The 22,492-nt window shown below is 40.1% G+C and overlaps 1 protein-coding gene and 1 non-coding gene across 3 annotated transcripts in view; both read left to right on the top strand.

Moving 5' to 3' along the window:
• LOC135555841 (sodium channel protein type 4 subunit alpha B-like) overlaps positions 1-21,728 on the top strand; it is a 41,558-nt gene extending 19,830 nt beyond the window's left edge. The window contains exons 9-26 of one of the 2 annotated variants that reach the window (XM_064988602.1): positions 1,160-1,223; positions 1,407-1,548; positions 1,760-1,972; positions 5,046-5,148; positions 5,643-5,881; positions 6,347-6,520; positions 9,358-9,714; positions 10,498-10,947; positions 12,936-13,044; positions 13,606-13,760; positions 13,849-14,022; positions 14,187-14,309; positions 14,997-15,278; positions 15,558-15,611; positions 15,710-15,847; positions 15,996-16,100; positions 16,468-16,738; positions 16,872-21,728. In XM_064988602.1, the coding sequence (XP_064844674.1) occupies positions 1,160-1,223; positions 1,407-1,548; positions 1,760-1,972; positions 5,046-5,148; positions 5,643-5,881; positions 6,347-6,520; positions 9,358-9,714; positions 10,498-10,947; positions 12,936-13,044; positions 13,606-13,760; positions 13,849-14,022; positions 14,187-14,309; positions 14,997-15,278; positions 15,558-15,611; positions 15,710-15,847; positions 15,996-16,100; positions 16,468-16,738; positions 16,872-18,145 (4,427 nt within the window). In that variant the 3' untranslated portion in view covers positions 18,146-21,728. Of the gene's footprint in view, positions 1-1,159; positions 1,224-1,406; positions 1,549-1,759; positions 1,973-5,045; positions 5,149-5,642; positions 5,882-6,346; positions 6,521-9,357; positions 9,715-10,497; positions 10,948-12,935; positions 13,045-13,605; positions 13,761-13,848; positions 14,023-14,186; positions 14,310-14,996; positions 15,279-15,557; positions 15,612-15,709; positions 15,848-15,995; positions 16,101-16,467; positions 16,739-16,871 lie in introns of those variants that run through there. The other variant, XM_064988603.1, reaches the window with a different exon arrangement.
• On the top strand, positions 11,850-11,904 carry LOC135556970 (U7 small nuclear RNA). Its single transcript, XR_010458100.1, has one exon. It is a non-coding gene; the product is annotated as a U7 small nuclear RNA (small nuclear RNA).
• Positions 21,729-22,492: the final 764 nt, after the last annotated feature.

Genomic DNA, 22,492 nt, shown 5'->3' with positions numbered 1-22,492 from the left:
GGTCAGGGAGGTGATCAAGAATTTGATGATCACACACACAGAGCTCCAGAGTTCCACTGTGGAGATGGGATAACCTTCAAGAGAAGCAAAACCATCTCTGCAGCACTCCACCAATCAGGCTATTATGGTAGAGTGGCCAGATAGAAACCACTCCTCAGTAGAAGGCACATGACAGCCCGCTTGAAGTTTGCCAAAGGGCACCTAAAGACTCTCAGACCATGAGAAACAAGATTTTCTGGTCTGATGAAACCAAGATTAAACTCTTTGGCCTGAATGCCAAGCGTCACACCTGGCACCGTCCCTACGATGAAGCATGGTGGTGGCAGCATTATGTTGTGGGGGTGTTTATCAGCGGTAGGCACTGGAAGACTAGTCAGGATTGAGGCAAAGATGAACGGAGCAAAGTACGGAGAGATCCTTGATGAAAACCTACTCCAGAGCACTCAGAACCCCAGACTGTGGCGAAGGTTCACCTTCCAACAGGACAATGACCCTAAGCACACAGCTAAGCAATGCAGGAGTGGGTTTGGGACAAGTCTCTGAATGTCCTTGAGTGGCCCAGCCATCAAGAAAAATAGATGTGTAGCTCCCCATCCAACCTGACAGAGCTTGAGAGGATCTTTCTTTTTTAATTGTATTTATTTATTTAATCTTTATTTAACAAGGCAAGCCAGTTTAAGAACAAATTCTTATTTACAATGACGGCCAAACCCGGACGATGCAGGGCCATTTGTGCGCCGCCCTATGGGACTCCCAATCACTGCCGGATGTGATGCAGATCTGTAGAGAAGAATGGGAGAAACTCCCAAAATACAGGTGTACCAAGCTTGTAGCGTCATACCCAAGTAGACTCAAGGTTGTAATTGCTGCTAAAGGGGTTTCAATAAAGTCAAGTGTCTGAATTCTTATGTAAATGTCATATTTATGTTTACATTTTTTTATAAATGAGCACAAAAAAAATCTAAAAACCTGTTTTGCTTTGTCATTATGGGGTAGTGTGTGTAGATTGATGAGGGAAAAACACTATTCAATGCATTTTAGAATAAGGCTGTAAAGTAATAAAATGTGGAAAAAGTGAAAGAGGATGAATATTTTCGAATGCACTGTATATCAACTTGATGCACTCTCTAATGGAGGTCCCTTCTCTGTTTTCTTCCAGCAAACCATTACTTCCTTCCTGGAATGTTAGACCCTCTTCTTTGTGGAAACGCTTCTGATACTGGGTAGGTTTTTTGGGATATCAGAGTTGAGCATATGGGTAGCTTTATAATCTTACCTTTTCTCTATTGATAATGCAATACATGGTGCAAAGAATTTCAACATAGTTCAAATTCAACATGTCTTTGAATGCTGAAGACCATATGTCCTATTACATTTGTTGTGCCTATTCATTGGCATTTTGACAGAATATGTCCTGAAGGATACACGTGTATGAAGGCCGGAGGGAATCCCAACTATGGATACACAAGCTACGACAATTTTGGATGGGCCTACCTTGCCCTAATTCAGCTCATGACACAGGACTTCTGGGAAAATCTACTCCAGCTGGTGCGTATACATCATGTGCTCCGATGACTATGACATAGAGATTTAATAGCTCCTGATATTTCCTGAAATCTACGTCTGTAACATCAGCCGGTAGGCTAGATTTGAATTTGAGAGATTGCAATCTTATATGTCATCAGGGATATTGATACAGAAAGAGTACTCACTCGGTTTACTGGTGAGTTAACTGGCCATTTTTCCCCTCTACCCATAGACTCTTCGCTCAGCAGGGAAAACCTACATAATTTTCTTTGTGGTGGTGATCTTCCTGTGCTCGTTCTACCTGATCAACCTGATCCTAGCTGTGGTGGCCAGAGCGCATGCTGAGCAGAACGAGGCCACCAGGGCCGAGGCCAAGGGGAAGGAGGAGGAGTATGCCATGATCATGGTGCAGCTGAAGGAAAGGAGAGAAGCGGAGGTCAAAGAGGTGTGATCAACTTACTATGTATGTGAAGCGCTTTGAAACAATTAATTGCTCTCTTTGATCAGATGATGGTTGAAAGAGTAAGATTTAGATAGTCGATTCAACTCTAGATTAAAATGTCTGACGAACTGGATAAATACAAAAAGGTCCTAGTAATCATTTCTGTGTTCATTTGCAGATTACTTCTCATGTTGGTCGTTCTCGTCCTTAGTTTGCTTGATTCTGGTCAGTGATTGACTGATTATTTGACTGACAGGCATCATGAACACCATGAACACACTGAAATTGTTGGCAGTCAGACGTCACCGTCCAGTAGAACATCTAAGACAGCTGTGCTCTTGATGTTATGGCCTTTTTCACACTAATGTGCCGACCTGAAACAAACTGTGCTGGCTCGGATATTGTTTATTCATATTGTTTATTCCTTTTCAGGATAGTTTCAGCAACTATGATGAATGCATAACCAATGCATGAATGCATAACCTACTCAGTACAGCTTGGATTGGTTAGGCTCGGTTTGTCTCTGAAAAAGTGGGCTGCTAGCCTCCTGAGAGGCATCACTACAGACCCGGGTTTGATACCGGGCTGTATCACAACTGGCCGTGTCCCATAGGGCGGCCCAGTTCCATCTGGGTTAGGGGAGGGTTTGGCCAGGGGGCTTTATTTGGCTCATTGCGCTCTAGTGACTCCTTGTGGCAGGCTGGGCGACTGCAGGCTGATCTCAGTCATCGGGTAAACAGTCTTTCCTCCGACATATTGGTGTGGCTGGCTGGCTTCCAGGTTAAGCGGTCGAGTGTTAAGAAGCGCGGTTTGGCGGGTCATGTTTCAGAGGACGCATGACTTGATCTTTGCCTCCCGAGCCCGTTAGGGAGTTGCAGCGATGAGACAAGATTGAAATTGTGGAGAAAATAAGGGGGTTATCTTCTCTAGGGTAGGGGGCAGCATTTGGAATTTTGGATGAAAAGCATGCCCAAATTAAACTGCCTTCTACTCAGGCCCAGAAGATAGGATATGCATATAATTGGTAGATTTAGATAGAAAACACTGTAAAGTTTCCAACACTGTTAACTTCTTGAAACTCCCCATCCCGGATCCGGGATCGTGACTAAAGCCTCAGGCTCATTAGCATAACGCAACGTTAACGATTTCTGAAAATCGCAAATAAAATGAAAATAATGCGCCTACTCTGCTCAAAGCTTAGCCTTTTCTTAACAACACTGTCATCTCAGATTTTCAAAATATGCTTTTGAACCATAGCAATTGACTAATTTGTGTAAGAGTATGCAAAGCTAGCTTAGCATTTTGAGTAGCATTTAGCACGCAACATTTTCACAAAAACCAGATAACCAAATAAATAAAATCATTTACCTTTGAAGAGCTTCTGATGTTTTCAATGAGGAGACTCTCAGTTACATACCAAATGTGCAGTTTTTCCTGAAAGCGTCTTTGTGTAGGAGAAATCGCTCCGTTTTGTACATCACATTTGGCTACCGAAACGAACCGAAAATTCAGTCACCTACAACGTAAAACTTTTTCCGGATTAACTCCATAATATCGACCGAAACATGGCAAACGTTGTTTGGAATCAATCCTCAAGGTGTTTTTTCACATATCTCTTCATTGATATGCAGTTCGTGGAAGCCTGCATTCTTCTCTGAATTCTGTGGAAAAATACTTGCAGCTGACTTTTGCGCACCAATTTCGGCGCAGGACACCGGGCGGACACCTGGTAAATGTGGTCTCTTATGGTCAATCTTCCAATGATATGCCTACAAATACGTCACAATGCTGCAGACACCTTGGGGAAATGACAGAAAGGGCTGACTCACTCCTCTCGCATTCACAGCCATATAAGAGACAATGGAAAACTGAGCCTCAAAAATCCTGCTCATTTCCTGGATGCCGTTTCATCTTGGTTTTGCCTGTAGCTCACGTTCTAGGGCACGCACAGAAAATATCTTTGCAGTTCTGGAAACGTCAGTGTTTTCTTTCCAAAGCTACCAATTATATGCATAGTCGAGCATCTTTTTGTGACAAAATATTGCGCTTAAAACGGGCACGTCTTTTTATCCAAAAATGATATAGCGCCCCCAGAGTTTCAACAGGTTAAAATAGTGTCAGTGGGTATAACAGAACTGATTTGGCAGGTGAAAACCTGAGAAAAATCCATTCAGGAAGTAGGATTTTTTTGTTTTGTTGTAGTTTTCTATTCAATGCCATTACAGTGTCCATTGACTTAGGACTCAAATTGCAGTTCCAATGCCTTCCACTAGATGTCAACAGTCTTTAGAAATTGTTTCAGAAAATGAGGGAGTAAGAGCAGTCTGAATGAGTGGACCCTGCCGTGTCACAGAGCTTTTTCATGTGCGCGACCGAGAGAGTTCCTTTCTTGTTTACCTTTTATATTGACGACGTTATTGTCCGGTTGAAATATTATTGATTATTTAGGCTAAAAACAACCTGAGTATTGATTGTGAACATTGTTTGAAATGTTTCTATGAACTTTACGGATACTATTTGGATTTTTTGTCTGCCTGTTGTGACTGCGTTTGAGCCTGTGGATTACTGAAGAAAACACGGAAACAAAACTGAGGTTTTTGGATATAAAGAGACTTTATCGAACAAAAGGAACAGTTATTGAATAAATGAATGTCTTCTGAGTGCAACCATATGAAGATCATCAAAGGTAAGTGATTAATTTTATCTCTATTTCTGACTTGTGTAACTCTTCTACTTGGCTGGTTACTGTTTGTAATGATTTGTCTGGTGGGCTATGTTCTCAAATAATCGTAAGTTATGCTTTCGCCATAAAGCATTTTTGAAATCTGACACCGTGGTTGGATTCACAAGAAATGTATCTTTAAACATATGTAAAATAGTTGTATCTTTTCTGAATTATTATAATGAGAATTTCTGTATTTGAATTTGGGGCTCTGCAATCTCACTGGATGTTGGCCAGGTGGGACGCCACATACCCTAGAGAGGTAAACAAAACATTTTTTTTAAGTGTGTTGCTATGCGCCTGGTGATGTTTGTCTTGTTTCTCTTTCTTCTACTGTCTGCTGTTGTGTTGAAGAGGGCCAGTAGACCCAAGGGGAGTAAGGACCAGCTGGAAGTAGCAGGCCTTCAGAAGAAGACACCCAGTTCACCCAGTGTCTACAGCCAAGATGCCATGGACGGTAACTGTCACAAATTGCAATGGATCTGTATACGAGAAATGAAATGTCCTAAGGAATCTTTGTGTGGGACTGGAATGTGATGTATAGGACTGTTATTGCGATATCCACCCATACCTGTGTTCTAATTGGCTCCTGTGTTAGAGCAAGGGCTTCTTTTATATCCTTTTATGAGTTATGCAGTTTCATCATCAAAGTTTCCCATCTAATGCACTGATGAGTTATTGTTTCAGCTGCTTCAGCAATAAGACCTACAACCCACAGTCTTACACGTTTGAACTTTAGGTGATCAAGACAAGTAATACTTTTCAGGACCTACATAGACTTTAATAATACTTTTGAACTTTAGGTGCTGCAAACAATGAATAAAGGTTGAATGAAAACAAATCATGAACCCATAAAAAATCCTTATCATGCAGGGTAATGTACAAAATAACAAAAACTCACAAAATGTACTCTGATGTTAACACCCTCCTCCTTTACCCTCATTTCAACAGATTTGGAGGAGGAACTGAGGCCTTGTCCACCTTGCTGGTACAAGTGTTCAGACGTCTTCCTGAAATGGAACTGCTGTGTGCCCTGGGTGACTTTCAAGAAGTGGATGTACTTCATAGTGATGGACCCATTCATGGACTTGGTCATCACCATCTGCATTGTACTCAACATCATGTTCTTGGCCATGGAGCACTACCCCATGACAGTAGAGTTTGAAGAAATGCTGAGTGTGGGGAACTTGGTGAGTTAACTTCCTTAATGATGCTCTTCCACTTTACCCCTTCTCTTGCCATGATAGGGGTACCTTAGCTTTTTATGGCTGCAGGGGCAGTATTGAGTAGCTTGGATGAAAAGGTGCCCATATCAAACGGCCTGCTCCTCAGTCATAGTTGCTAATATTTGCAAATTATTATTGGTACTGGATAGAAAACACTCTGAAGTTTCTAAAACTGTTTGAATGATGTATGTGAGTATAACAGAACTCATATTGGCAGGCAAAATCCTGAGTTGAAATCATATTGAATGTCATATCGATCCCGGTATCGGGATTGCAGGCATAACAGCTTAAAAAATCTCTCTCTCAAAATGATCATGTTAAAAACGCTGGTTTACAGTGCAAGCAGAAACCATGAGAATCTACATATCTACACACGGCACAGTTTTCAATAGAATTCACTAGGCCCCGCCTCTCTCATCTCTTGTACAGGTCTTCATAGGAATCTTCACAGCAGAGATGGTGCTGAAGCTTATCGCCATGGATCCGTACTACTACTTCCAGGTCGGGGGGAACATCTTCGACAGCATCATTGTGGCAATCAGCCTGATGGAGCTGTGGCTGGCCGACATCGAGGGTCTTGCCGTGCTTCGCTCCTTCCGTCTGGTGAGGGTCCCTCCACCCACAATTTAGATCATACTCTCTGTGTAACTGTGCAGTGAGAATCAATCACGATCGATCAATACATGTTCATAAACTAGTTACAAGAGTAGGGTTGAAAACTACTGGGTAATTTACCAAAGTTACCGGAATCTTCTGTAATTTGGGTAATTAGCAGGTCATCTATGGCAATCTGTGGTAACTTCAGTCATTTATACTTGAAGAACTTGTATATTATGTATTGATATTATTCATTTTGTATATCTGTGTCCATATTGTCCTTGAGTTTCTAGTGGATAGACTATATGGTTTAATAGAAAATAGCCTAATGAAAGAAGCATCTAATCAACAATGGCATTCTTTTTTTATCAACTCTTCCAACTATTGACAATTTTTCACATCTGCCATCAGTTTGACTCTACAACATTTATGATAAAGACATTGTAAAACACTATGTATTGACATGGTCAAATAAATAGGTGTGAAAATATTTTTTAAACATACATTTGAAGTCGGAAGTTTACATACACTTAAGTTGTTTTTCAACCACTCCACACATTTCTTGTTAGCAAACTATAGTTTTGGCAAGTCAATTAGGTCATCTACTTTGTGCATGACACAAGTAATTTTTCCAACAATTGTTTACAGATTATTTAACTTATAATTCACTGTATCACAATTCCAGTGGGTCAGAAGTTTACATACACTATGTTGACTGTGCCTTTAACCCGCTTGAAAAATTCCAGAAAATTATGTCATAGCTTTAGAAGCTTCGGACAGGCTAATTGACATAATTTGAGTCAATTGGAGGTGTACCTGTGGATGTTTTTCAAGGCCTACCTTCAAACTCAGTGCCTCTTTGCTTGACATCATGGAAAAATCAAAAGAAACCAGCCAAGACCTCCAAATGCCTGAAGGTATCACGTTCATCTGTACAAACAATAGTACGCAAGTATAAACACCATGGGACCACACAGCCATCATACCTCTCAGGAAGGAGGCGCGTTCATGCTCCTAGAGATGACTTTGGATGTACTATGGTGCGAAAAGTGCAAATCAATCCCAGAAGAACAGCAAAGGACCTTGTGAAGATGCTGGAGGAAACAGGTACAAAAGTATTTATATCCACAGTAAAACGAGTCCTATAATCGACATAACCTGAAAGGCCGCTCAGCAGGGAAGAAGTCATAATGACCATCGTTATGTTTGGAGGAAAAAGGGGGAGGCTTGCTAGCCGAAGAACACCATCCCAACTGTGAAGCACGGGGGTGGCAGCATCATGTGGATATATTGAAACAATCAAGACATCAGTCAGGAAGTTAAAGCTTGGTTGCAAATGGGTCTTCCAAATGGACAATGACCCCAAGCATACTTCCAAAGTTGTGGCAAAATGGCTTAAGGACAACAAAATCAAAGTGTTGGAGTGGCTATATCCTATAGAAAATTTGTGGTCAGAACTGAAAAAGTGTGTGCGAGCAAGGAGGCCTACAAACCTGACTCAGTTTCACCAGCTCTGTCAGGAGCAATGGGGCAAAATTCACCCAACTTATTGGGGGAAGCTTGTGGAAGGCTACTTGAAACGTTTGACCAAAGTTAAACAATTGAAAGGCAATGCTACCAAATACTAATTGAGTGTATGTAAACGTCTGACCCACTGGGAATGTAATGAAATAAATAGAAGCTGAAATAAGTAATTCTCTCTACTATTATTCTGACATTTCACATTCTTAAAATACAGGGATTTTTTATTCTGATTAAATGTCAGGAATTGTGAAAAACTGAGTTTAAATGTATTTGGCTAAGTGTATGTAAATTTCCAACTTCAACTATGTCATGCTGAAACCCTCATATTAAACATCACTAAGTTTTTAAAAAAAAATCACCTTATTAGACTATATTATAAATGCCAAAAAATATATAAGTGCAACATGTAACAATTTCAACGACTTTACTGAGGGACAGTTTATATAAGGAAATCAGTCAATTGAAATAAATAAATTAGGCCCAAAAGGGCTTTATTACAGACAGAAATTCCTCCTCAGTTTCATCAGCACTCCGGGTGGCCTCTGACCATCTCGCAGGCGAAGAAGCAGCATGTGGAGGTCCTGGGCTTGCGTGGTTACACATGGTCTGCGGTTGTGAGGCTGGTTGGACATACTGCCAAATTCTCTAAAACGACATCGGAAGTGGTTTATGGTAGAGAAATGAACATTAAATTCTCTGGCAACAGCTCTGGTGGACATTCCTGCAGTCAGCATGCCAATTGCATGCTCCTTGAAAACTTGAGACATCTGTGGCGTTGTGTGACAAAAGTCAGGGTCACCTGTGTAATTATCATGCTGTTGAATCAGCTTCTTGATATGCCACACCTGCCAGGTGAATGGATTATCTTGGCGAAGGAGTAATGCTTTCTAAAAGGAATGTAAAACAAGTCTGAGCATAAAATCTGAGCGAAATTAGCTTTTTGTACCTTATGGAATATTTCTGGGATCTTATTTAATCTCATGAAACATGGAACCAGCACTACATGTTGCGTTTATACTTTTGTTCAGTAAATACCCAAAAGATCATTAGATCTTAGATAAATTAGATATCATTCGAATTAAAAAGAAAAAACTAGAAAGTTTTAAAAAATATTGGTAGTTTACTGGTAAACTTTAAAAGATACCAGTAATATACCCTCCTTTTGCAGCCCAATGCAAGATAATATGAAGTAAAGTGATACTAACTCTGCAAACCTGTTTATTGGGCCAGTGTCCTGGATTACATTTTTTAAAGCAGTTTCTGGGAAATCAGCCCTATATAACCTTATAATGTATAATGTCTGATTGTTTTGGGGGTAGATGCGTGTTTTCAAGCTGACCAAATCCTGGCCCACACTCAACATGACAATCAAGATCATCAGTAATTCAGTGGGCACCCTGGTTAACGTCACTCTGGTTCTGGCCATCATCATCTTCATGTTTGCCGCGGGGGGCATGCAGCTCTTCGGCAAGAGCTACAAAGAGTGTGTCTGCAAGATCTCCTTGGACTGCGAGCTGCCCCGCTGGCACATGCATGACTTCTTTCACGCTTTTCTCATCATCTTCCGGGTGCTGTGCGGAGAGTGGATCGAGACCATGTGGGAATGCATGGAGGTGGCTGGACAGGGCAGTTGTCTCGTCTTCTTCATGATGGTCATGGTCATCGGTAAACTAGTGGTGAGTGATGGGCACTGGAGGGTGGGCATTGAACTATTTTGGTGTTTAGTTAGTTAATGGATTATTCAAAAGGTGTAATACACATAACATGAAAGATCAGGGAGCATGTTTGGTGGAGCACTCCATGCATACAGTGCACATACCACAGATGCAGCTCTTATGTTGCTGTTAGATAATGAGTAGATTATGCCAGCTTCACATTCTTTTGATGGATACCAGGCGGTCCTTCACCGTTAACAAAACTGGTTGTGTTTCCTCTTTAGTTATTCATAGGATGAAGAGAGGAAATAGCTATGCCAGTTTATCAAAAACCTGACAACAAACAATGTGCCAAAGACAAGCATGGCTTTCTGTCTGAACTCCCGGGAGAATCTCATTGACTAGTAGTGGCATTGAATAGGACACACACCATTCACTCAATGGAGAGGCTATTATTAGTTCCATGATATGTGCCAGCAGTTCTGACCTTGGGGTGTTTGGGGATCCACTGGGGCAGGTGGCATAGATAAAATAGCAGGGGGCTTACAGGACTCATGGAGGGGGTAGCCTTAAGTCTACTGATGATGTAGCAGGTGTTTGAGGTCATGCAAGTCCAATACCACTGTTAGATACTATTGAGAGTTAAAGTTACACGCTTACTGTCTGACTTTTAGAAAACTTTTGACAATATTAACCAGAATAAATTGACATAATAATTCCACTACCCTGGCTCAAGAACATCGGGGACAATAATAACAAATAAGATGTGCTAAAAAAATTCAGTTGTTCTAACTATCCACCCAGGTGTTGAACCTCTTCTTGACCTTTCTGCTGAGCTCATTCAGCCGTTACAACCTGGCGGCTCCAGAGGAGGACGGGGAGATGAACAACCTGCAGATCGCCACCAGCAGGATTACCAGGGGCATGGACTGGGCCAAGGCATACGTCATCAAGCAGTTCTGCATTATCATAGGCAACCAGCCTAAAGAGGATGGAGATGGGGCTGACGGTAATGGGGGTAGTAATGGGGCTTTGGACGGCCTCCCAAAGGACAGCTTGGCTTTGAAAAATATAAATTCCAGTGACAACCCAAAGGCTGATTTGGAGCTCAAAATGCTGGACGATGTTAACCCAAGTGGATTTCTTGCAAATGTGAATTTGACCCTGGATGTACCTATTGCCAAAATGGAGTCTGATGATGATGAGGATGACAGTTCTGAAGTGAAAGGAGAAGGCACAAATGAGGATGCTAAGGTAAGACCTTGGCATTATTGATGAGTAAAACTTGACACCGACATCTGTTCCCACTAGGCACACACTGGTTGAGTCGTCATTGTTTCCATGTCAATTCAATGAAATTACGGTGAACCAACGTGGAATAGATTCTGAATTGGCGTCCGTGCCCAGTGGGTTACATTTTGAGCATTCATTACAAACAATATAGAGTAATCAAGACTAAGGCTTCATACTGACAAGAGAAATAACCGATATACAAGCAGACACATGCACTTCATATATTGTTATCATTTGCAATATTATTGGTGCTAGTATTATTCTATTCAGTATCAGTGTTATTGCAATGCTGATAAGATAAATAACCTTTTCCTTTTGGTACATTTTATGGGATTTCTTATAGTCATGGCCAAATAACTTAAGCAAACTACAGTATTTTGACAATCAGTGACAATCAAAATAAATCTGTCTGCTGCTGACATGCAGGGTAGACTACCCACATAAAATATATAATACTACAGTACTTAGTATAGAATTCTGTAGTAATATGTATTATACTGTGGAATACTATACTACACACTGTAGTATCCCTTGATCATGTGTAGTACTTACTATATAATGGTTTAGCATACTGTAGAATACTATAGTAAATACTACAATATTATCCACTAAAAAGCACTATAGTAAATACTACAGTAATGTCCGCAAAAACACCACATTTTTTAAACTATTGTAAATACTACAGTATTTCATTTGTAATTACCCGGCCCATTCCCCTCCCCCATATCCCAATTTGTGCCAAGTGAGAAACCTACATGCCAAGTATAGATCATACATTGTGTTCCCTATAAGTTATAGAAAAGAGGAGTAGCTCTGAACTATCCGTTCAGACCCCAGTCCTACCGACCTACCTACATGTTATTGAAAATTTGCACTTTTAGTATTTCTCCAGTAGGTTTCCTCAAGGAGAAAGCCTTCAATTCTATGTCAAAGATAGTGCAACTAAAACACTACAGTAAATACTACAGTATAATACAATCTGCAAAAACACTACATTAATTACTATACACTACAGTTTTCTTTAACTATATTAATTATACTACAGATAACTACAGTAAATACTATAGTATTCAATGTATTGCTTTTGCAGACTTTAGTCGAGGCTCTTGAGTGGCACAGCAGTTTAAGGCACTGCATCTCAGGGCAAGTGGTGCCACAAGAGTCCCTGGTTCAAATCCAGGCTGTATCACATCTGGCTGTTATCGGGAGTCCCATAGGGCAGTGTACAATTGGCCCAGCGTCACCAGGCTTTAGTCAGTGTAGGTGTAACTGATGTGAAATGGCTAACTAGTTAGCAGGGTGCGCGCTAATAGCGTTTCAATCAGTGACATCACTCGCTCAGACCTTGAAGTAGTTGTCCTTGCTCAGACCTTGAAGTAGTTGTTCCTCTTGCTCTGCAACGGCTGCACAAACTCCTAAAGGAAACACTTCAGGCCACTCACAGTTAACATATAACATTATTGAATTACAATTTATATTTACGTTCTTCTGTGCAGGGGTTGAATAATATTTTGGAACTGACATGTTTACAAACTTTAAAGAGACTGTAGGGCAACAGTTGCTATGTCCTACTTCTTTCCCACAGTGTGTTTACTATTTAATATATTGTGACAAGCGGCACTGTATGTGAAAGAGATACCATATGAATATGTGACTGGGCAAAGAGTTATAGGCACATAGGTAACTTAAATCATTCATCCTCTTACTAACCTATATAATGTTGTGCTGTTTCCCATCTGCTCAAAACAGTGACTAAATAAAGGTCATAGTAAATTGATGATATGACATTTCATATCTCTCAAACCAACCTAGATTAAACTCTGAGTTCAAGATACAATTTAATTAAAGGGATAGTTCTCATTTTGTTTTTTGTGTGTTTTTTTACCTATAAAATTAGCTACAAATGGGATATCCCAGATGATCTAATACAGATGTCTCTGTCACTACAGCGAAGGAAACCTATTGCACAGGACAATGCCTCTTTGATCTGCAGGACAAGTGTGGAAGTGGAGAAAGAAGAGGCAAACCCCACCAGCCCTGAGAACTGCTGGACTGCAAGTAAGAGGATCTCCCTCTTACAGGCTTGATGCTGTAACTCCATGGGAGTCAATATACATGAAACAAAAATATAAATGCAACATGTAATGTGTTGGTCCCATGTTCCATGAGCTGAAATAAAAGATCCCACAAATATAACTCAGTAAAATCTTTGAAATTGTTGCATGTTGCATTTTTTTTTGGTTCAGAATACTGTAGTTAACCTACATCAACCTACAATGATTTATTTAGTTGTTCAGGGGGAGAGCGGGAGAGAGAGCAGGGCTCACTTACATAGTGTAGTTTTGATTGAGTCATGTTGCATTTCCCTGGCTGATAAGACAATGACTATACTGCCTATTTAAGTGGAGGTTCCCTGTATGGTTCAAATGGTAGAATACATTTTAAGTGAACATGAATTCATTAGCACCACTCTCATCTCCATAAATGAGCGTTATTTTTTCACCTGCATTGGTTCTGAAATGCCTGACTTGACAAATGTGGACCGTACTGGTAGATGGGGTGCGAGGGATGTTTTGCCTAATCTTACTCATATGTTCTCCTTCCTCAAATCTCTGGTAGCATGTATTGGACGATGCCCTTGCCTTGATTGTGACATCACCACAGGGAAAGGAAAAACTTGGTGGAACTTCAGGAAGACATGCTTCCTCATTGTGGAGCACAACTACTTTCAGTCCTTTATCATCTTCATGATCCTGATGAGTAGTGGAGCTTTGGTGAGATGCCTTCTTTCAGTGCAATGCGGATACCAACATATGGTGTTTTGAAACAGCTGTCCGTGATATTTTGCTCAATTCTTCACAGGCTTTTGAAGACATACACATTGAACAGCGCAGGACCATAAAAGTCATCCTGGAATATGCTGATCAAGTCTTCACCTACGTGTTCATTATTGAGATGCTCTTGAAGTGGGTGGCTTACGGATTCCAGGCCTACTTCACAAATGCATGGTGCTGGCTGGACTTCCTCATTGTGAATGTAAGGCAAAGTAATAGCCCGTGCCCATCTGTGTAGTGCATCCTAGTCATATTTTATATTTTCAACAAATATAAGTAATATTTCATCAATATAAATGATCAAAATTTCAGTTCCTTTGAGAAAGCTAATCTTCACATGTTGTCATCACATCCCAAATCTCCTAGGTGTCTATGATTAGTTTAACGGCTAACATCCTGGGCTACGCTGAACTTGGGTCAATCAAATTTCTTCGAAAGTTACGGGCTTTGCGGCCCCTCCGCGCCCTGTCCAGATTTGAGGGAATGAAGGTGAGTCTTTTACAAGTCGAGAAAACTGAAATAAGAGAAGTTGTAACGGCTTTCATGCGGTGAAAGAGAGTCGGACCAAAATGCAGCGTGTAGCTTGCGATCCATGTTTAATGAACAAAAACGTAACACGAATCTAAATACAAACACTACAAACAAAGAACGTAACGAAAACCGAAACAGCCTATACTAGTGTAAACTAACACAGATACAGGAACAAGGACACTAAGGACAATCACCCACGAAACACACAAAGAATATGGCTGCCTAAATATGGTTCCCAATCAGAGACAACGATAATCACCTGACTCTGATTGAGAACCGCCTCAGGCAGCCATAGACTAACGCTAGACATCCCACAAAACCCCAAAACAAAAACACACCACAATAACCCATGTCACACCCAGGCCTGACTGAATAAATGAAGAATAAACATAATATATTTCGACCAGGATGTGACAGAAGCGGTGTATTTGATGAGTCCCGAACATGTAAATCTGTGGCCTTAGAAATTAAATGCATTTGTTGATACATTTTCGAGATCTGATCAACAATGCAAAGAGTATTTCACTCCAATTAGTCTCAGCAGTTCAACATGAATCCTTTTTACATCCTGTACAAGCTCTGCTTTTACTAGAGATTTGATTGGCAGGTTCTCTCAAATTTGGGCATATCATTTCCTTTCCACAGGTGGTGGTGAACGCTCTGGTGGGGGCCATTCCTTCCATTTTCAATGTGCTTCTAGTGTGCGTCACCTTCTGGCTCATCTTCAGCATCATTGGAGTCAACCTGTTTGCTGGGAAGTACTACTACTGCTTCAATACCACGTCTGAGGAGATGTTCTCTGCTGACATTGTGAACAACAGGACCGAATGCGTCCAACTAATAGAGGGTAATGCCGACGTGCGCTGGATGAACTCAAAGATCAACTTTGACAACGTGGCTATGGGCTACCTTTCCCTCCTGCAAGTAGTGAGTTTCAAAACAGGTTGCTTACTAATCATATAGCCTACTAGTCAATCAAATCAATCAAATGTATTTATAAAACCTTCAGCTTACATCAGCTGATGTCACAAAGTGCTGTACAGAAACCCAGCCAAAACCCCAAACAGCAAGCAATGCAGGTGTTGAAGTTCTGTTGTATAGTTGAAGTTGTTTAAAGTGGTAATGTATGCCTATTGTAATGTATGCCTACTGAAACAGCCTACTGTTTCTTACAGCATACATTTTTTTCATTTTTTTCTCTCTCAGGCAACATTTAAAGGATGGCTGGATATAATGTATAGCGCTGTGGATTCACGTACTGTAAGACAATTCCTCAATACTGTAATAATAATTATACACTTTGAAATGAGTATGAAAACAACCTAATTTCGTATGATTTGATCCTCTCTGTCAACAAGGTGGGAGAGCAACCCATGTATGAGGATAATGTTTACATGTACATCTACTTTGTCATGTTCATCATCTTTGGGACCTTCGTCATGCTGAATCTCTTCATTTGTGTCATTATTGACAATTTCAACCAGCAAAAAAAGAAGATAAGTAGCCTTCCTAAAGCATAATATCACGAAATGGCAAACACAGCATGCAAGCCTTTCTAAAACATTATCACAACAATACTATACACATATAAATTACAAGTATTTTAGATGACATGCACATGAAAATAACTGTATGTCTCTATACTTTGGAGGGAAAAATATTTTCATGACAGAGGAACAGAATAAATACTACAATGCCATGAAAAAGCTTGGTTCCAAGAAGCTACAGAAACCCATTCCTAGACCCAAGGTAAGCACCTGCTTGAGTTACTGGCAAATTGCCTAAAGATGTAGAACAAAAGAGTGTGTATTCCATACCATCTACTCTAGATGCTATACCAGCCCTTACACATCAGTTAAGTGACAGTGTTCTTAGTTCAAATAGAAGTGTATCATCAGCAACGTTTAAGAAGAACATTTTAAGTTAAATACGGACCACTCAATGAGAAGGTATTGGCCAGGCTTCATCACTATCTGCTCTTGTCCGCTTCTGTTCCTCCCTTATGAAGATAACTTTCCCTCCAAAGTATAGAGACCATGTCATTGACCTAACATACCTCTAATTCACTCTGTTTTGTCCTATCTTTCTCTTGGTCTCTATTGATTGGCGGTTGAAGAACAAATTTGCAGGCATTATTTATGACCTGATCAACCAACAATTCTTCGAGATCTTCATTTTTGTGCTGATCTGCCTCAGCATGGTAACGATGATGGTGGACACGGATGACCAGAGCGAGGAGAAGAATAGCATCCTCTTCTTCATCAACCTGGTGTTTATCTTCATCTTCATCGCAGAGTGTATCCTCAAGTTGATCGGATTGCGGCAATATTATTTTACCGTCGGATGGAATATTTTAGATTTTGTCGTCGTCATTCTCTCCATCCTTGGTGAATATGAGGAAAAGACTGTATACATTAGTCGTGTAGCTACAGAATTCTTTATTTTTGCTGAAATGAAACATGATTGAAGAACATAGTAATAAGAATGAAAACTGAATTATTATTATTTTTTCCATTCCAGGTGTACTGCTGGCAGACATCATAGAGAAGTATTTTGTCTCACCTACACTTTTCCGTGTCGTAAGACTGGCCAGGATTGGTCGAGTTCTGAGACTCATCCGAGGAGCTCAAGGCATCCAAACACTGTTGTTTTCCCTGAGGATGTCACTTCCAGCTATCTTCAACATTGGGCTCCTGCTCTTCCTCATCATGTTTATCTTCTCCATTTTTGGAATGTCCAACTTTGCGTATGTCAAAAAGGAGGCCGGAATAGACGATATGATCAATTTTGAAACTTTTGGCAACAGTATCATTTGTCTGTTCATGATCACAACCTCAGCCGGTTGGGACAGTGTCCTCTCACCCATGATGAGTAGTACACCTCCGAACTGTGACCTGTACATTGAAAATCCAGGCACAGATGTAAGAGGCAACTGCAGCAGCCTTGGTTGGGGAATTCTTTTTATCTGTAGCTACATCATCATGTGTTTCTTTCTTGTGGTCAACATGTACATTGCCGTTATTCTCGAGAACTTCAATGTTGTCATCGAGGAGAGCGGCAACCCGCTGTGTGAGGAAGACTTTGAGATGTTCTATGAGACCTGGGAGAAGTTCGACCCTGACGCGTCACAATTCATCGCCTTCAACATTTTGTCGGAGTTCTGTGACACGCTTAAAGACCCGCTCAGGATCCCCAAACCCAACGCAATCAAGCTGATCACCATGGACCTTCCCATTGTCCCTGGGGATAAGATCCACTGTCTGGACATCCTGCTGGCACTGACCACAGAGGTGCTGGGAGAATCAGGGGAGATGGATGCCATGAAGGAGAGCATGGAGGAGAAGTTCATGGCCAAAAACCCCTTTAAAGTGTCATTCAAGCCAATCACCACCACCCTGAGGCGAAAGCAGGAGGAGGTAGCAGCTGTTGTTATTCAGAGAGCCTATTGTAAGCATCTGCTGAGAAGTTCGATGAAACTCGCTTCCTACAAGTACCATGAGAAGAAAGAGTTAACCAAGGAGGACGAAGCGCCGCCAGAGCAGGAAGGAATGATTGCCATCAGAATGAGCAAACTGTATGAAAGCCAACAATCACTCGGAGTGGATGAAACCGTTGTAGATGTGGATTCTTATGTAAAACTGGAGGGAAAAGAACTGACAGCGACACAACCTCCTGTGGTGACTACTGAAACGCCACCGCCTGTGGAGCTTCAGAACGAGATCATCTCGCACTCTGCCCCCTTTGTCATCCCGGCCTCAACCCATAACTCACAGCTCAAAGAGTCCCATGTTTGAATAGCTAGTGCATGGATAAACACTTCATCATCATGGTCTTCTGCCTTTGACGATGAGACCGCTTCTTCATCTCCAAAGTCCAACTTTGGTATGTTTGGCTTGGGTCAGAGTCTGAGTTTCTTGCTAACTAAGTCTTTGAGGGACACATTGAGCCCACCCCCACTGAATCTAAGCGATTGCATAGAGATGATGGTATAACGAATATAGCAGTCAATGTTAATTGATGTTGATGATAACCTGGAATGTATTGACTGAGAAATCATAGCTATTGTTGGCAAGACAATCACCAAAGCCTGAGTTGAAAGTTTGGGCCCATTCATGGATGCAAGCCCAGTTGTGGTAGCAGACCCCTTGTAATATATAGTTGAGATCATTTGAGAATTAAATAACCTAAGAGATAGTTAGCAATGTATAAGATAATAATAAGTGAATTAAACTCCATCTCACAAGTGAGTAGGGACCTGACTCCTATGGTTTTACTCTTAACACAAAAATATACTTTCAGTCCCCTGAAAGTAATTTAATAAATATGTTCCTTTTCGTATTTTGTATACCTTTTTTATTCAACTGTTTGTTGGGTTGGCAGGAAGCCTAGTGGTTCGAGCGTTGGACCAGTAACTGAAAGGTTGCTCGATTGAATCCCTGAGCTGACAAGTTAAAAATATGTTGTTCTGCCCCTGAACAAGGCAGTTAAACCACTGCTCCTAGTCTGTCATTGTAATTAAGAATTTGTTCTTAATTTGTTCTTAACTGACTTGCCTAGTTAAATAAATATAACATATTCTACTGCACTTGCAGTATTAATTGCAACGACAAAGGCAAGCAATAATCTCATCTGTATCTTCAAAGTTGAAATATGACTTCAAAACAGGATTCTCAAGAATATTATAGATTTTTCATATGGAATCTGACTTTTGGTACATATGTCATTTTAATCTAAACTTTTATGACTTCCCTATAATTTTCCAAATACCAGTACAAGAATGTCAAAGAAAAATGTTAAAAATATGTTTTATTGAATACAATTCTATTTTGAAGTTATTATTGGTCTGGAGTTTGGTTTGACGTATTCGGCCAACACTTTTGTGTGTTCATTTTTTAAGGTATTAAAGAAAATACCAACACTGGGATTTAGAGTATATACAAGGTATTTTATATTTTTTTTACCCAAACAATATTTAGTTACAAATATGACCTGTGCCTTTAACATCTGAAAATGAGAACACGTTAATGAAAAAACAGGTTTAGAAAACAGATTGAGAAAGGATTTGCGTTTGCAATTAGTATCGGACCCTTTTTCTCAATTTTCGCCTAAAATTACATACCCAAATCTAACTGCCTCTAGCTCAGGACCTGAAGCAAGGATATGCATATTCTTGATACCATTTGAAAGGAAACACTTTGAAGTTTGTGGAAATGTGAAAGTAATGTAGGAGAATATAACACATTAGATCTGGTAAAAGATGTAACAAAGAAAAAAACATGCGTTTTTTTTGTATTTTTTGTACTATCGTCTTTGAAATGCCATGATGTATTTTACCAGCCCAGGCGCATTTTAGATGTTGAAAATGTTTTTGTTACTTACACCCTCATGCTAATCACATTAGCCTACATTAGCTCAATCAACCGTTCCACGACACACACACACACACACACACACACACACACACACACACCTATCCCAACTAATTCTGCTGAATAACAACTCATTTGTCAAATTTTTTACACTGTCAAGTATTCTTTTATTGTCGAATTTCTTAATTTTCGGTATATTTTCCTTTGATTATATTTTTAAGGAAATTAACTTTCCTTATGAGTTTTTCTCATTGTAGTAACACAACTAACCTACTGTAGTAACACAAGTACTGTAGTAATACAAGTACTACTAACATTGTTCGGTTTTTAATCTGCAATTATTTGTGCTATTAAGCAGTATGATGATAGAAATGAATAATGACATATTTTTACAATGTGCTGAAAATGTACTGGTCAGTTTATTGGAACATGGGGCTTGTAACACCAGAGTTGTTGTTTTTGGTTTTCACAAGGGGCACATACCACATGTGTTAACTGAGTCACTTCGGATAAAAGCTTCAGCTAAAATGGCCATACAAGTCTTAACACAGAAATGTCTTAATCATGGGAATACGGTGTGAAAGCACTTTGAAGCCTTGTTAGGAACGCAGTTTATTCATTAAAAGGTGTGATGTTAACTACTTTTTAATTATACTTTAATATCAATCTCACCTAAATGTGTACAGTATCTTACACAATCTCTGCTGAGGACCTTGGAATTGTGAAATGGAAATAACATAGATGTCATGCACCATTGTTTATGAAACGAATACTGTGTAAAAGTGATAGAGAAGGACGGCTATATTGCATTTTTTTTTTACTGAGGCTGAATGTGTGCTGTCAGCGTAGCCTGTAAACATTGTAAGTTCACTGCTCAACTATGGAGGAGTTTGGAGATTATTACTTGGTATTATTGATCTGAATAGTGTTTAATTCATGTAATGATAGACTATAAAGGCAAATACACAGAAGTACATATTATGCTTTACAATTTTACTTTCTAACCATTCTAATACATTTCTAATTAAAAAAAAGATAGATGTGTTTGGATGCTCTGCCAGTTGTATTGTTTCACAAAAAGTACCTGATCTTTATGATGTATTTGTTCACAAGCATGCTGTATGCCATCTGCTGGACAACTATACAAGCCACAACGTTCCTGCCAAACATGAGTAGCTTTCAAGTATCTCACTTTTACCAGTCATGGCGCCTTTGTTCCCAATAACAATTTCCAGATGTGACATTTTTTCCCCTGGAGTACAAGAGTATACGCAATATCTTTCGCATTTCGGAATTTTTAGATTTAGTTAATCTTTCTATTTCTTGTGGGCGGTGCTTAACCAGCAGTCAGATAGCTATTTAAACCTTCTATGGTGTTAGGACTTAGTTCCCAGTCCATAAATACTCCCTCATCTTATTATCGTGCCTCAAAGATACCGATTAGATAGTTCTCACAGCCATACCATAGCTTTATCTGTGATGTAAAATACTACAGTATAAAGGATATCATGCACTAAATGTCGTAAAATTCCCTCATGCTGCTGTCGGTAAGACCTGAATACAGTATGGTAAAAAGCGAAACAATTTATTTGTTCAATGATGAATGTATAATTACACTCAAGAGAAAACAGGATTTGTAATTAAACAGTGGTAAAACATTTTGTTTGTTTCCTGCCAACGCCGTCAATGCAGCACTACGTTTCCAAAAAAAAAACAGAGTGCTGTGTTACAGGTGCTGCACTTTTTTGTGTTCACTTCACACAAAAAACAAGCTGTGCCTTCAGGACATCTCACCCAGCAGGCATATGACTGCCGCAGCAGCCGTACTGTAATCAGAACCCGTTGGGTTTGGAGCAGTTGCCCTCCAATAACCAAGCACAATCCCTCCCCTCTTCACGAGCGTACACACACACACACACAGATAGGGCTGTTTTTGGTTTTCCACGTTTATTGTTTTGTAGTGTTCGTGTTTATCTTTTTTTATTAAACATGAATCAATATAACCACACTGCGTTTTGGTCCGCCTCTCCTTCAAGTCAAGAAAACCGTTACAACTGTGTTGTTTTTGATTGAGTATGAAAGCCAGGTCCTGGTCATCTTTTCCCCAATTTGACAGCTGTCTCTGTAATAAACCTGAATGGAAACCTCTTCTAGACTTGTCTTCAGGCTAAGAAAAATCCAGTCCTGGTTTGAATGGACCTCTGCACACTAACCCAGTCCTCATGAAGTATTTTAAGACTGGGGGCCAATCTGCTGGGTCATTTGGTGGAGCAGCAACTGTTCTATTGGGGTCTGAGCTACTTGTATCTGATGCTGGCTGTACACCTCTTGTTGAGCTAGTATGTTCTGAGGCTGCCTGTACTTCAACTGGGTCTGTGTTAGTGCTTGCTGAAGCTGCCAGTACTGGATCTGTGTTAGTACTGGATGTGGATCAACTGAGTCTGTGCTTGTACTGGCTAATGATCCAGCATCTCCTCTACTGACAAACTTAAGCATAGCACCTGTAAATTATAGATAACAATACTATTACTAATTTTATCATCTGCATCAGGCCCATTCAAACTGGCTCCCCCAGATTCCCTTTTATACATTTCCAAATATAAAATATTATTTATACTATGGCTTGACTGAACACTTGATGGTTATTATTTACTGAGAGATGTGCATCCATATTGCCCAGTATGCCCAGCTAATCAATGTTTTAAATTCAATATATAAATCAATAGTCAATGTCAATCCATTGCTTTCTATCTTGTATTAGTCCAGAGTTGT

This window comes from Oncorhynchus masou, chromosome 15, assembly GCF_036934945.1.
Source record: "Oncorhynchus masou masou isolate Uvic2021 chromosome 15, UVic_Omas_1.1, whole genome shotgun sequence".
NCBI lineage: Eukaryota > Metazoa > Chordata > Actinopteri > Salmoniformes > Salmonidae > Oncorhynchus > Oncorhynchus masou.
Note: the sequence above shows the minus strand (reverse complement) of the source record. Positions and strands in the feature narration are given on the sequence as shown.